This window comes from Symsagittifera roscoffensis, chromosome 6, assembly GCF_963678635.1.
Source record: "Symsagittifera roscoffensis chromosome 6, txSymRosc1.1, whole genome shotgun sequence".
In the NCBI taxonomy this organism is placed as follows: Eukaryota; Metazoa; Xenacoelomorpha; order Acoela; family Convolutidae; genus Symsagittifera; species Symsagittifera roscoffensis.
Window position 1 is genome coordinate 55,517,459 of NC_087067.1, and position 11,232 is coordinate 55,528,690.

Consider the following 11,232-nt stretch of genomic DNA (forward strand, 5'->3'; position numbering starts at 1 on the left):
AGTTTTGTTAGGAAAGTCGGACCGAAAATCGAAATGCTCAATAAATTGGTTAGTGAGTGGCTCAAACTGGAAAAATTGACATTTCAATAGAAAACTTACTTTTGATGTAATCATGTGATTTTTGTAAGTGTTTTTGGAAACACTTACTATTTATTAGAGAGGCCTGAGTGGGGTGTATTTTTAAAGTATTACTAGCCTGCTTGATTGTTTTTAATTATATAGGAGAACTGTTCGGTTTGTGGTGATATGAAGAAATTTGAATAGTCTCTCGAAGAGGGCGACTGTTTCTTTGTTCATTCTAATCACAGAGTTTCTTAAATTTTATATTCGGGACCAATAACAACTAAAATAACAGAAGGGGAAAATTATTATATGATAATTTTAGTTTATTGGGTGGCAGGACTGTCCTGCGTTCAACACTTTTTAAACATGAGAGACAAATTTTACTCGGGAAGGGGATAAGAAGGGAAACAGACATGGTGGGTGGCTGATTTTGGTAATAATTTATTTGTACTCTTTGTGATCTCACCATGTCACGAAGTGACGGGAAGCAACTATGGCAAAGGGTGGACTTGTTCCACCACATTTTAACTCTCCCAAAAAAAATTCATACAGGGATTCAAGTGACACGGGTGCGTATAGAAAATTGCATCGAAAATTAAAGAAAATTTCATGAAAGGTCTATGATCAGTGATTTTTGATATATGGAAGTTGTTTGATTAGCAATTTCCAATTAACTAAAAGTAAACATGGTTGACTCAATCTATAGTCACCAAAGGTTTGATAGTCTCGCGTGTACAATGTATTGACAACGAACAGAATTGTAAATGATTTTCTTATACAAAACATTACTGAAAGCAGGAAACTTTTATTTTTTGGCATAATTTGAGTATTTAAATTATCAGATGTTGATCAAGACAAAAATTTGCGGTTGGAAAAAAATACAAAAATTTTTTTGAAGCATCATCAAAATTGTTTGGGGGAAGAAATTACATGATTCGATTTTGTGACAAATATTTTTCTTTTTATTTAGTACGATGCACTGACTTTTATGCGAAAACAAGAGTTGTATGATTGGAATTTTTGGTCTATGGAGGTCAAACCGGGTAGCTAATGCTCTATCTATTGTGTTTATAACAAAAATTTTTTTTGCATTAAATTTGTATTAATGTAATCCGGCAATTAAGCAAACAAAATTTAAGCAAACGCGCTTTTAGCCATGTGGGAATGGATGAAAACTTTTTCAGTTGAGAAGCAGTTAAGCCTTAAGAACCTCAATTGTAAGCGGAGAAGAATAAATATGTAGAAAAAGTCGAAACGTTACTACTCAGACCTGATGACCTAATAACGAACTAATTGTTTGACATCAACCGCTATTAATTTCAGAATCAGAAGTCTATCCGATAGTCAACAGTTTCAGTTTTAAAAATTGAAAAGAATTTTACGGCATGAAATTTTCATACTTTCATCTTGATACAAACATAATAAACCAGTCCCTCGTCGGTCTCAATTTCTTGCAACAAGTTTATCGCAACTGACCCAGGATTTGATTTAGTGGGCACCAAGGATAACAGCTTCTTTAAGCGATTCCGCGAGGTGAACAATCAAATAATTTATCCGAAAACTATTTTTATTCAAGGAAATTTATTCAGTTTTAGTCATACTGACTTACATAATCATGAGTCAAATTGATTCGAGATTTGATCCAATTGAAACTCAAAACAAAACTCAGGCGGCAAAAAAAAATTCTGAAGATCGAACATTGTCCGGAAGACCATGAAGACAAAAACAATCTGGCCGGGAAAAAAACGATATTGGTGTGTTTCAAAAAAAGCCAATCAACCTCAGCAAGAAAAGAAACTTTGATCGCTATACGCCAGTATGGTCCTTTGATTTGGATTTTCTATTACATTTTTTATAAGTTTTTGTTGAATATTTTTTCCAGAATGAGTTTGAAAAAAAAGGTGTCTCTGTGGAGAAAAACTGGTGTAAACTTTTTTTTTCAAAAAAATTTAGATGAAGGCTGACATCTTAACTGAATTCCATTACTATTATTTTGTCACCGGACATAGAAATTGCAACTTTATGATTTCAAAAAGCAAATGAACAATGTTTTTCGTCACTTTCTTGCTTTGACGTAAACTAGATCGAAGTATTTGGAAGGGCTCGTTTTGCCGGCGTAAACTTGTGAAAATTTTAGTTTGAAAGAGTAAGCTAGCCAGTATGAAATAACTACTTCTAGAGGTGTTCTAGCTATGAAAACTATGGAAACATCCTCGCAAACACCAAAGGAGTATGAGTTTATGGGCTCAAATTAGTTCTTTAGGAAGCTAATGAGTTTGACTTACTTTTTCTGCCGCAAAAAAAAAACGAAATGTAACAGAATTGAATGAGCTACTTGGTCTGGAATAAGCAAACTACTAAATTTTCCTGAATAAATTTGGGCTGATGATCGAAATAAGTCAACAAATGAACTGTTCCGGCAACTATTTTGGAAAATTTACCGTTGCAATGTATGCACAGGATCCTTAGTAGCAATTAAGTGGTGCAAGACTTTTTGATATTTTTCTGTTACAAGATCCCGCAAATTTTGAGTGTATGCGTCGTCAAGACGGTTATGACCGTTTCTCTACGCCAGATCAAGTAGCTCTTCCAATTCTGTTATCTGGTTTTTTTTCCGCGGCAGAAAAAAAAAGTCACGTTCATAAGTTTTCCAAAGAACGAACTAGTAATGTTTTACTGGCTTGCTCACGACTTCAAACAAGATTTCTCAAACTGTGGCCCGGCTAAGCACTCCAAACTAATTTCATCTTGCTTATGTCAGAATCTGATTACTTGAATAGTTACAGAGAAAACAGAAAATATATTTTTGTTTCAAAAAGCAAACGAACGAAAATTTTTATCACGTTTTCCTATGTCCCCTGATCGAAATTTGAAATCAAGTTTTAGTTATCACTCGTTCGTGAACGTTTTCAACTAGCTCAAAAGATTTTCCCTTTTATTGCACTTTTTTTTTTACTTTTGATTTCTTCCTCAATCAGTACAGTAGGAACCTTTTGCGCTACTTTCCCAATAACCGGCTATCTTTGTCAAGTAATTGAATTGAATTGTCTAGTTTTTAGTTTTTTGGATGTGAATTTTGAAAATTTTTTGAAGCTATTTTCCATACCAGGTGAGCTTATTGTAGCATTTTGTTAGCCAGTTTTTTCTCAGCACCAGCATGCTAAGCAAGCCCATTTAGGAATTATACGTTTGAACCGTTCAACACAAAAGTCATTTTGCTAAAAATCTAAGACGTCGAGTAGATGGTTTGTTTTAAAAACCTCATTTAGTACATCTTTTTAAAATTTTTGAATACTGCTTTTTAGAGTTTTCGATAAAAAAGAATAGCGCGTTGACAGTAACCTAGGCGTTCGCGTTATAGTTTGTTGAGAACTCATTTGGTGCAAAGCGAGTCCAGGGTGCAAATACCGCTCCTGCTTGCGAAATCCACCTTCAAAAATATATCAAAACTAAGCATCATAGAGAGATGCGCGCTATTTGGATCGCATTTTTAGGCTAGGATTTTAGATCGATTTAAATAAATCTATAACCGATTTGAACCGATCTTTTTAAGCATAGATTTTAGATTGATTTTAGGTTGGCTAGCCAATTTTTAATTTAAGTTGCAAAAATTCAGATCGATTTGGATCAATTTTAAATCGATTAAAAAAAGTAAAATCTGAGTTTTTTTTTAAATCGATTTAAAATTGATCCAAATCGATCTGAATTTTTCTTTTTAATAAACGTAATTTTTCAACACTTAAGTCGATCTCAACCTTTTTCCTTTTACCTTGTTCATGCTAAAACCGATCTAGATCTATTTTGTGAGTGCGGGTGGGCCTTTAATCAATGACCTTTGAAATGACAGGCATACACTTAGCCCTTCCCCACAGCTCCCCTCACACCTTGTAGGAAGTTAGACAGAAGAACTTAGACTTAAAGTCTCGTACGAAGAAAAAGAAAGTTCTACGCGTAGAAAAAAACAATCAAGTAACATGGAACAAACAAGCACTATTGTGTCATTCAAAAACAAAAAAAGTGGCAATGAGTGTGTGGTGTATTGTATTGTAGTGTTATTGTGAAGTAGTAATGAGTGGCAATGAGTGTGTGGTGTGTTGTATTGTAGTGTTATTGTGAAGTAGTAATGAGTGGCAATGAGTGTGTGGTGTGTTGTATTGTAGTGTTATTGTGAAGTAGTAATGAGTGGCAATGAGTGTGTGGTGTGTTGTATTGTAGTGTTATTGTCAAGTAGTAATGAGTGGCAATGAGTGTGTGGTGTGTTGTATTGTAGTGTTATTGTAAAGTAGTAATGAGTGGCAATGAGTGTGTGGTGTGTTGTATTGTAGTGTTATTGTGAAGTAGTAATGAGTGGCAATGAGTGTGTGGTGTGTTGTATTGTAGTGTTATTGTGAAGTAGTAATGAGTGGCAATGAGTGTGTGGTGTGTTGTATTGTAGTGTTATTGTGAAGTAGTAATGAGTGGCAATGAGTGTGTGGTGTGTTGTATTGTAGTGTTATTGTGAAGTAGTAATGAGTGGCAATGAGTGTGTGGTGTGTTGTATTGTAGTGTTATTGTGAAGTAGTAATGAGTGGAAATGAGTGTGTGGTGTGTTGTATTGTAGTGTTATTGTGAAGTAGTAATGAGTGGCAATGAGTGTGTGGTGTGTTGTATTGTAGTGTTATTGTCAAGTAGTAATGAGTGGCAATGAGTGTGTGGTGTGTTGTATTGTAGTGTTATTGTAAAGTAGTAATGAGTGGCAATGAGTGTGTGGTGTGTTGTATTGTAGTGTTATTGTGAAGTAGTAATGAGTGGCAATGAGTGTGTGGTGTGTTGTATTGTAGTGTTATTGTGAAGTAGTAATGAGTGGCAATGAGTGTGTGGTGTGTTGTATTGTAGTGTTATTGTGAAGTAGTAATGAGTGGCAATGAGTGTGTGGTGTGTTGTATTGTAGTGTTATTGTGAAGTAGTAATGAGTGGCAATGAGTGTGTGGTGTGTTGTATTGTAGTGTTATTGTGAAGTAGTAATGAGTGGAAATGAGTGTGTGGTGTGTTGTATTGTAGTGTTATTGTGAAGTAGTAATGAGTGGCAATGAGTGTGTGGTGTGTTGTATTGTAGTGTTATTGTGAAGTAGTAATGAGTGGCAATGAGTGTGTGGTGTGTTGTATTGTAGTGTTATTGTGAAGTAGTAATGAGTGGCAATGAGTGTGTGGTGTGTTGTATTGTAGTGTTATTGTGAAGTAGTAATGAGTCGCAATGAGTGTGTGGTGTGTTGTATTGTAGTGTTATTGTGAAGTAGTAATGAGTGGCAATGAGTGTGTGGTGTGTTGTATTGTAGTGTTATTGTGAAGTAGTAATGAGTGGCAATGAGTGTGTGGTGTGTTGTATTGTAGTGTTATTGTGAAGTAGTAATGAGTGGCAATGAGTGTGTGGTGTGTTGTATTGTAGTGTTATTGTGAAGTGGTAATGAGTGGCAATGAGTGTGTGGTGTGTTGTATTGTAGTGTTATTGTGAAGTAGTAATGAGTGGCAATGAGTGTGTGGTGTGTTGTATTGTAGTGTTATTGTGAAGTAGTAATGAGTGGCAATGAGTGTGTGGTGTGTTGTATTGTAGTGTTATTGTGAAGTAGTAATGAGTGGAAATGAGTGTGTGGTGTGTTGTATTGTAGTGTTATTGTGAAGTAGTAATGAGTGGCAATGAGTGTGTGGTGTGTTGTATTGTAGTGTTATTGTGAAGTAGTAATGAGTGGCAATGAGTGTGTGGTGTGTTGTATTGTAGTGTTATTGTGAAGTAGTAATGAGTGGCAATGAGTGTGTGGTGTGTTGTATTGTAGTGTTATTGTGAAGTAGTAATGAGTCGCAATGAGTGTGTGGTGTGTTGTATTGTAGTGTTATTGTGAAGTAGTAATGAGTGGCAATGAGTGTGTGGTGTGTTGTATTGTAGTGTTATTGTGAAGTAGTAATGAGTGGCAATGAGTGTGTGGTGTGTTGTATTGTAGTGTTATTGTGAAGTAGTAATGAGTGGCAATGGGTGTGTGGTGTGTTGTATTGCAGTGTTATTGTGAAGTAGTAATGAGTGGCAATGAGTGTGTGGTGTATTGTATTGTAGTGTTATTGTGAAGTAGTAATGAGTGGCAATGAGTGTGTGGTGTGTTGTATTGTAGTGTTATTGTGAAGTAGTAATGAGTGGCAATGAGTGTGTGGTGTGTTGTATTGTAGTGTTATTGTCAAGTAGTAATGAGTGGCAATGAGTGTGTGGTGTGTTGTATTGTAGTGTTATTGTAAAGTAGTAATGAGTGACAATGAGTGTGTGGTGTGTTGTATTGTAGTGTTATTGTGAAGTAGTAATGAGTGGCAATGAGTGTGTGGTGTGTTGTATTGTAGTGTTATTGTGAAGTAGTAATGAGTGGCAATGAGTGTGTGGTGTGTTGTATTGTAGTGTTATTGTGAAGTAGTAATGAGTGGCAATGAGTGTGTGGTGTGTTGTATTGTAGTGTTATTGTGAAGTAGTAATGAGTGGAAATGAGTGTGTGGTGTGTTGTATTGTAGTGTTATTGTGAAGTAGTAATGAGTGGCAATGAGTGTGTGGTGTGTTGTATTGTAGTGTTATTGTGAAGTAGTAATGAGTGGCAATGAGTGTGTGGTGTGTTGTATTGTAGTGTTATTGTGAAGTAGTAATGAGTGGCAATGAGTGTGTGGTGTGTTGTATTGTAGTGTTATTGTGAAGTAGTAATGAGTCGCAATGAGTGTGTGGTGTGTTGTATTGTAGTGTTATTGTGAAGTAGTAATGAGTGGCAATGAGTGTGTGGTGTGTTGTATTGTAGTGTTATTGTGAAGTAGTAATGAGTGGCAATGAGTGTGTGGTGTGTTGTATTGTAGTGTTATTGTGAAGTAGTAATGAGTGGCAATGAGTGTGTGGTGTGTTGTATTGTAGTGTTATTGTGAAGTGGTAATGAGTGGCAATGAGTGTGTGGTGTGTTGTATTGTAGTGTTATTGTGAAGTAGTAATGAGTGGCAATGAGTGTGTGGTGTGTTGTATTGTAGTGTTATTGTGAAGTAGTAATGAGTGGCAATGAGTGTGTGGTGTGTTGTATTGTAGTGTTATTGTGAAGTAGTAATGAGTGGAAATGAGTGTGTGGTGTGTTGTATTGTAGTGTTATTGTGAAGTAGTAATGAGTGGCAATGAGTGTGTGGTGTGTTGTATTGTAGTGTTATTGTGAAGTAGTAATGAGTGGCAATGAGTGTGTGGTGTGTTGTATTGTAGTGTTATTGTGAAGTAGTAATGAGTGGCAATGAGTGTGTGGTGTGTTGTATTGTAGTGTTATTGTGAAGTAGTAATGAGTCGCAATGAGTGTGTGGTGTGTTGTATTGTAGTGTTATTGTGAAGTAGTAATGAGTGGCAATGAGTGTGTGGTGTGTTGTATTGTAGTGTTATTGTGAAGTAGTAATGAGTGGCAATGAGTGTGTGGTGTGTTGTATTGTAGTGTTATTGTGAAGTAGTAATGAGTGGCAATGGGTGTGTGGTGTGTTGTATTGTAGTGTTATTGTGAAGTAGTAATGAGTGGCAATGAGTGTGTGGTGTATTGTATTGTAGTGTTATTGTGAAGTAGTAATGAGTGGCAATGAGTGTGTGGTGTGTTGTATTGTAGTGTTATTGTGAAGTAGTAATGAGTGGCAATGAGTGTGTGGTGTGTTGTATTGTAGTGTTATTGTCAAGTAGTAATGAGTGGCAATGAGTGTGTGGTGTGTTGTATTGTAGTGTTATTGTAAAGTAGTAATGAGTGACAATGAGTGTGTGGTGTGTTGTATTGTAGTGTTATTGTGAAGTAGTAATGAGTGGCAATGAGTGTGTGGTGTGTTGTATTGTAGTGTTATTGTGAAGTAGTAATGAGTGGCAATGAGTGTGTGGTGTGTTGTATTGTAGTGTTATTGTGAAGTAGTAATGAGTGGCAATGAGTGTGTGGTGTGTTGTATTGTAGTGTTATTGTGAAGTAGTAATGAGTGGCAATGAGTGTGTGGTGTGTTGTATTGTAGTGTTATTGTGAAGTAGTAATGAGTGGCAATGAGTGTGTGGTGTGTTGTATTGTAGTGTTATTGTGAAGTAGTAATGAGTGGCAATGAGTGTGTGGTGTGTTGTATTGTAGTGTTATTGTGAAGTAGTAATGAGTGGCAATGAGTGTGTGGTGTGTTGTATTGTAGTGTTATTGTGAAGTAGTAATGAGTGGCAATGAGTGTGTGGTGTGTTGTATTGTAGTGTTATTGTCAAGTAGTAATGAGTGGCAATGAGTGTGTGGTATGTTGTATTGTAGTGTTATTGTAAAGTAGTAATGAGTGGCAATGAGTGTGTGGTGTGTTGTATTGTAGTGTTATTGTGAAGTAGTAATGAGTGGCAATGAGTGTGTGGTGTGTTGTATTGTAGTGTTATTGTGAAGTAGTAATGAGTGGCAATGAGTGTGTGGTGTGTTGTATTGTAGTGTTATTGTGAAGTAGTAATGAGTGGCAATGAGTGTGTGGTGTGTTGTATTGTAGTGTTATTGTTAAGTAGTAATGAGTGGCAATGAGTGTGTGGTGTGTTGCATTGTAGTGTTATTGTGAAGTAGTAATGAGTGGGAATGAGTGTGTGGTGTGTTGTATTGTAGTGTTATTGTGAAGTAGTAATGAGTGGCAATGAGTGTGTGGTGTGTTGTATTGTAGTGTTATTGTGAAGTAGTATTGAGTGGCAATGAGTGTGTGGTGTGTTGTATTGAGTGTAGTGTAGTGTAGTGTACCTATGAGACATCCGACCTCTGACAGTCCGACACTGACTCCGATGAGGGAGCCGTTGTCAGTCTCCCAGGGCAGAGCCACTATCCACCCCTGCAGCACAGTGAGACAGATGAGGGTGAGGGCGGAGATGAGGAAGGTGTGGCGGGTGAAGTTCCTCGTCCCATTGCTCAGCGCCTCAATCACCTTCTCCAGGTAGATGGCCATCACTCTCACTGCAGTCTCTCACTATATCACCACTCACTCGATCACTAACCAGTTTCACTAACCAGTTTCGCCACTAGATTATTTACTAATAAGGTACTTTTACTCAGTCAACCTCTGCAGTTGGGGCGATAAAGGCGATCACAGAATGGATGAGTTGTGAATGAGGAAAACGACTTCTCAGTCGCCAATGATGCCAGTAGAATGTCTCCAAAAATTGAGAGGCAAGAGGAAGGGGTTGAAATAATGTAACTGCAAATCAATTCGACTAACAAATAACCCAAACAGGTGGGATAATGAGGGGGGCTGGCTGTAAGCTCACTCTGGATGTGTGGATGTCAGGAGTGGGTGGTCTGGTCTGTAAGGGGTAGTGCCGGTTAGTTCCTTAGTTAGTTAGTGGCAGGGTACTCTCAGTGGAATAACTAACTGGCAAAGGGTCAAAGTGATGCGACGACTGTTAAGTGGGAGTGACGCTTGAAGGTAATTTGGTGCAGCGATTAACTCTCAACAGTTTAGACAATTGACGGCAGTCCGTTGCTCTCTTTCAGATGGCCAATACGAAGTGTGCCAATAATTGAGAAGCCCAAATGTGAAATGTGTGTCTAAATGTGTCTTGCCTTTTTGCACTTTTTATTTCACCGATGAATTTGGTTGCAATTGGGAGAAAGAGAGAAAGAGAGAGAGAAGGTAAAAAGGAACAGCCAATTAAGTTAGAGCAGGATACAGCTAATCGAAAGAGAACAATTTTATCTTGCTGTTGCCGAATAGAATTGCAGAAATGCTTTCATCCCCATCCCCTCCCCCTCCCCCCACCCCACTGAACATAGTGAATTAACCTGAACATACTTTTTTTCAGGTGTAAGCCCCTCCCCCAGCGATTATTACACTTTTACAGAGAGACACATAAAGCGCAAATTGAAATCCAACTCAACTCAAACCTAAAATTTTATACGCTTTGGTTCACTTCATTTTTGAGCATAAATGATTCTTGGTACGAAAAACTAACTAAGCTACAACAGAATATCAAGAGTTTTCCACATCAAAAGAGGAGCAACAGGGTTAATTTTGAACATTGGGAAAACATTTAAACATGTAGTCTTTCTCGCTAAAACTGTCAGATAACCATAATAGTGGGATAAAAGTGATAACGGACGAAGAGAAAAGTGTGCAAATGAAGCATCTGAGCATTCAGATTTTTTCGACAACGGAGCTTCAATATGATGGATTTATCACTCGACTGGGTGCGACGCTTTTGCACCGTTGCAGCTTGAAAACACACGCGGTCATGGAACATTTTCTGCATTTTAGTCAGGCTTGGATCTAGGAATTTCTCTAGGGGGGCGGGGGGGGGGGGGGCGTTTTTCCAAAAAAATTTAAATTTTTGTCGACTTTTTTTGTAGGTCGATCAAATTGATTTTCTGAGGTCTTCCAGATCCCTATAAAGACCCTAATTTGATTAAATTTTTTGCGCCGCAGACAAAGTTTTTGAAAAATTGGCGTTTTTAGGCACTTTTTGGAAAATTTTGACCAAAAAAATAGCGTTTTTTTTGGCGCGCGCTCCTCCCTTCAAAATTAGTATATATTGGCACCGAAGGCGCCTTCAGAAAACTTTTTAAGTCCGTCACCAAAAAGAGATATCTCAAATTACTACAAAAAGGGGTCCCTCTGGGTCGGCAGGGGGTCGAATCCCTAAGGGGGAGGGGGCGCTACTGATTTGTGTTTGAAATACTCACTCATTTAAAACAACATGAGCAGCCATACTTTTCACTATCAGCAACAACTCAAATAGATTTGTTTAACGCATTTATTAGAAGACCATTTTTGTGCCGACTTTCGATACGAAAGTGACGGACTATTTGTGCTCGAAGTGAATTTTTTTTCTTCAGACAAATTTCGACTTTTTAACTAGCCATTTTTGACAAAATTTCTTAAAATCATTCAAAAAGTATTGTCCTGAGCTCAAATTTGAAAAGATATTTTACCTGTGATTATTTTTCGTAAGGTTACGGGGGTTTGAAGATTGCCATTTTGGCCAATTTGGGACAATTAAGGCGCGATGTATTCGCGCTAATAACGCGTAAGCGGATATTTAATCCGTCTTAGAAATCGTTCCAAATTGGTTGAAAGAAGCTTATTTGCCTTAATTGATTTGTTATAAGTAATGTAATCTATCCTTTTGAACTTTATATGGCGTGTGGGGGGATGATTTTCATAAAAAAATGTTAT

The 11,232-nt window shown here is 37.3% G+C and overlaps 1 protein-coding gene across 1 annotated transcript in view; it reads right to left on the bottom strand.

Annotated features, from left to right (window-relative positions):
* LOC134847826 (uncharacterized) overlaps positions 1-9,717 on the bottom strand; it is a 36,039-nt gene extending 26,322 nt beyond the window's left edge. Inside the window, exon 1 of the mRNA XM_063865051.1 lies at positions 8,808-9,717. Coding sequence (XP_063721121.1) covers positions 8,808-9,009 — 202 coding nt within the window. The 5' untranslated portion in view covers positions 9,010-9,717. The remainder of the gene's footprint in view (positions 1-8,807) is intronic.
* Positions 9,718-11,232: the final 1,515 nt, after the last annotated feature.